The sequence below is a fragment of the Charadrius vociferus genome, unplaced genomic scaffold (assembly GCF_000708025.1).
Source record: "Charadrius vociferus isolate BGI_N301 unplaced genomic scaffold, ASM70802v2 scaffold711, whole genome shotgun sequence".
NCBI classification, from domain to species: Eukaryota; Metazoa; Chordata; class Aves; order Charadriiformes; family Charadriidae; genus Charadrius; species Charadrius vociferus.
The window spans coordinates 304463-307468 of record NW_009646852.1 but is presented as its reverse complement, the minus strand read 5'-3'; the positions used below and the strand labels follow the sequence as shown (position 1 = coordinate 307468).

Genomic DNA, 3006 nt, shown 5'->3' with positions numbered 1-3006 from the left:
TTGCACAGCCGGTGGAGAGGAGGCTCGAAGGAAAAGTCGAGAGAGAAGCAGATTCTGGGCTCGGTGACAGGAGAGCTCGGCTGGAGGCAGGTCCGGGAGCTAAATCACGTTGTCAAAGAGCTGCATGGACCGCATAATGTTCTCATCCTGCAGGGAGGAGGTGGGGAGCGGGTGGGTTGGGCACAGAGCAGCAGGCTGGGCAGCTGCCCCCAAACCTAGCTTTACCCTCATGGCAGCTCTGCCCCGTGGGACAATAGCCCCAGGGATTACAGGCACTTTCCAAGCCCTACTGAGATGCACATCTCTCATCCACACAGGGAGGCATGGATATGGTTCCCAAAGCAGAGCCTCAGCCTTGCCCCTTGGAGCCCTGCCTTCACCCCGTCTCTGCCAGGAGGGTGGCGAGTGGACAGAGGTCCCCAAGCAACAGGGAGGTGGCCCAACCCCAGAGCAGAGCTGCTGGTGGCTTTACCTTCTGGCAGGACTCCAGGAACTCCTCGATTGTCACCACGCCATCTTTGTTTCGGTCCATTTTCTGCAGACAAGCACAGCACAGAGGGCATGGCAGGGACAGCCCCAGCCCCAGGGAGAACCCAGCACCCCCTGCCTGGGACCCACAGGGGCTGGGGACAGCCCACCCCTGCCCCAGCCATCCCCAAGCACCCAGCAGGACCAGGATGGCCTTTTCTCTCCCTCACTCCAGCACAGTCCTGCTTCATCCCCAGTGTGGGGTGTTTTCTCCTGCACCATGCCAGGTTTTGGGCAGCCACTGGCTCCGTGCTGGAGCTCTGCTTCCCCAGGACGTGCTTGGCTCACCTGGAAGAAGTTCTCCACGTGCTCCCGGGGTGCTTCCTCCCGCATGGCCGGGTAGGTGTATTTGCCCATCATGTCGTAGATGGACTTCATGATGTCCAGCATTTCCTGGGAGGAAGGGGGTTGCAGGGTCAACGTGGGGCTCTGCCTCTGTCTAGTCCCCAACCCACACCCTTTTGGTGATGCTCCTGAAGGACCTGTGGGGTGCTCGGGAATGTTCCTGCTAGCTCCGTGCATGGTGTGGGGCCATGTGTGTGTGCACCTGCATGTGTGATGGAGCCCCAAAGCAGCACACCCCTCGTCCGCCCTCCACCCCAGAGACACACTAGTGCCAGGGGACCAGGAGGGACCTATTTGTAAAGCCGAGCTCCATAAATATTGACCCCTCACAGATCTCCTCCAGAGCTCAGCCAACGCCCCCAAGTCCTGCCCTCGTCCCTGCCGGGCACAGACCTGCACTGACCCCAGGGACCAGCCCAGAACCCCCATCCCACCTCTTTGGTGATGCAGCCGTCTTTGTTCAGGTCGTAGAGGTTGAAGGCCCAGTTCAGGCGATCGTCAATGGTGCCCCGCAGGATGATGGACAGCCCAGACACAAAGTCCTGCAAGGATGGACAAGGCAGGCAAACAGGAGTTACAGCCGCAAAGGGTCTCACGGACACAGAGGGCACAGCCTTGCTTGTCCCTCCCGCAGAGGGAGAACTCGGCCCCAAAGCAGATGTGCCCCGGGGCTGGGCTGACAAGGGAAACATTGAGTATCAAAAAGACCCTGGGGAAAACCAATTGCTTGTCCCCAAATATGTACCACACTAGTCCCCTGGGTCATAGTACCCAAGAGGACAATGTGCATCAGGACCCGCTGTTCAGCCAAAGCCTGAACAAGACCCAGCCATGGCTGTGCCTGCCAGTCTGGGTATCCACAAGACACTAGCCAGAAAACACAGAACCCTCCCTCTTTTTGTTGCTTTTCACTGTTTTTCTACTGCCTCTGGGAATTTAATAAACACCACCAGCCCCTGCAAAGCTCTCCATTCATCTGCAACAGCAACACCGCTCAGCCCAGCCTGCAGTACCTGAAGGGACGTGCCCTCCCTGTCCCACTGCCATCCCCTCCTCGGCCACAGCTCACCTCGAAGCTGACAGAACCATCGTGGTCAGTGTCGAAGGCGTTGAAGAGGAAGGTGGCGTACGTGCTGGAGTCTGGGGAGAGGCAGACAGTGTGAGGGGGTGCTGTGTGACCCCCCATCCCCCCACCCCACGATGGCACCCATGTAGGGGATGGGGATGGGCACTCACCTCCCTGTGGGAAGAACTGTGAGTAGATCTGCTTGAAGTTTTCTTCATTGACGATGCCGCTCGGGCACTCCTGCCAGGGCAAGCCACAATGTCATCTCCACATTGCAGAGAGGGGCTGAGCATCCCCCTAAATCCCTGCGGCTCCCTTGCCTCGCCCCCTGGCCCTGTGGTGCCTAGTGAGGTGGCTGGCAAGGCTGTGTGGAACATCTCCCTAGCTTTGTGGGCTGCACCCCTCACTGGATGGGCTCTGCGTCCCAGGCAGCCAGGGAGCTCTCTGCACCCGAGGGATGGAGCACAGGATCAGGCCCCCCCACTGAGCTCCCTGGAGGTGGAATCAGGCTGGAGCCTGATATAAACTTCAACCCCAAGGTCCCGAAAGCCTTCGCAAACCCCAGGCACCACTGGGTGCGAAGCACCCTCTGAGCTGGATGTGGCAGTGGAGGTGGGGCTAGCAAAGCTGGTCGAGGGGTACTCACATTCTTGAAGCCTCGGTACAGGACCTGCAGCTCTTTGCGGGTGAACTTGGTCTGCTCCTGGAGCTGCTCCAGCCCCTCAGGGCGGTGGCAGACGGTGGAGAGCTCAAACTCATCCTCAACGCTGTCTGCAAGGAACCCAGGGGAAGAGAGGGCGGCTGAGGCCGACACTGTCCTGCCTGCCCTGCCATGCCAGAGGGCAGGAGAGGCACCTTGCACAGCACGCTCCATCCAGGGTGACACATTTTGGGGTGCCCTGCTCAGCTGGAGTCAGGTCTATGCCAGCAGAGGACACACAGAGACACCCTGAGGGCAGACAAACGACTGACACTGGGCAACAGCCCCCCCCCAGCCCAGTCTAGGCAGAATGAGGGTGTGAAACCCCTCGCAGTACTGAGACCCCCCCCTGCCTGCCCATGTCCTC

The 3006-nt window shown here is 59.8% G+C and overlaps 1 protein-coding gene across 1 annotated transcript in view; it reads right to left on the bottom strand.

Annotated features, from left to right (window-relative positions):
* Positions 1-21: 21 nt before the first annotated feature.
* KCNIP2 (Kv channel interacting protein 2) overlaps positions 22-3006 on the bottom strand; it is a 20468-nt gene continuing 17483 nt past the window's right edge. The window contains exons 3-9 of the mRNA XM_009894252.1: positions 2586-2710; positions 2110-2179; positions 1943-2013; positions 1308-1415; positions 817-921; positions 473-535; positions 22-147 (exon numbers count right to left, since the gene is read on the bottom strand). Of these exons, the coding sequence (XP_009892554.1) occupies positions 100-147; positions 473-535; positions 817-921; positions 1308-1415; positions 1943-2013; positions 2110-2179; positions 2586-2710 (590 nt within the window). The 3' untranslated portion in view covers positions 22-99. The remainder of the gene's footprint in view (positions 148-472; positions 536-816; positions 922-1307; positions 1416-1942; positions 2014-2109; positions 2180-2585; positions 2711-3006) is intronic.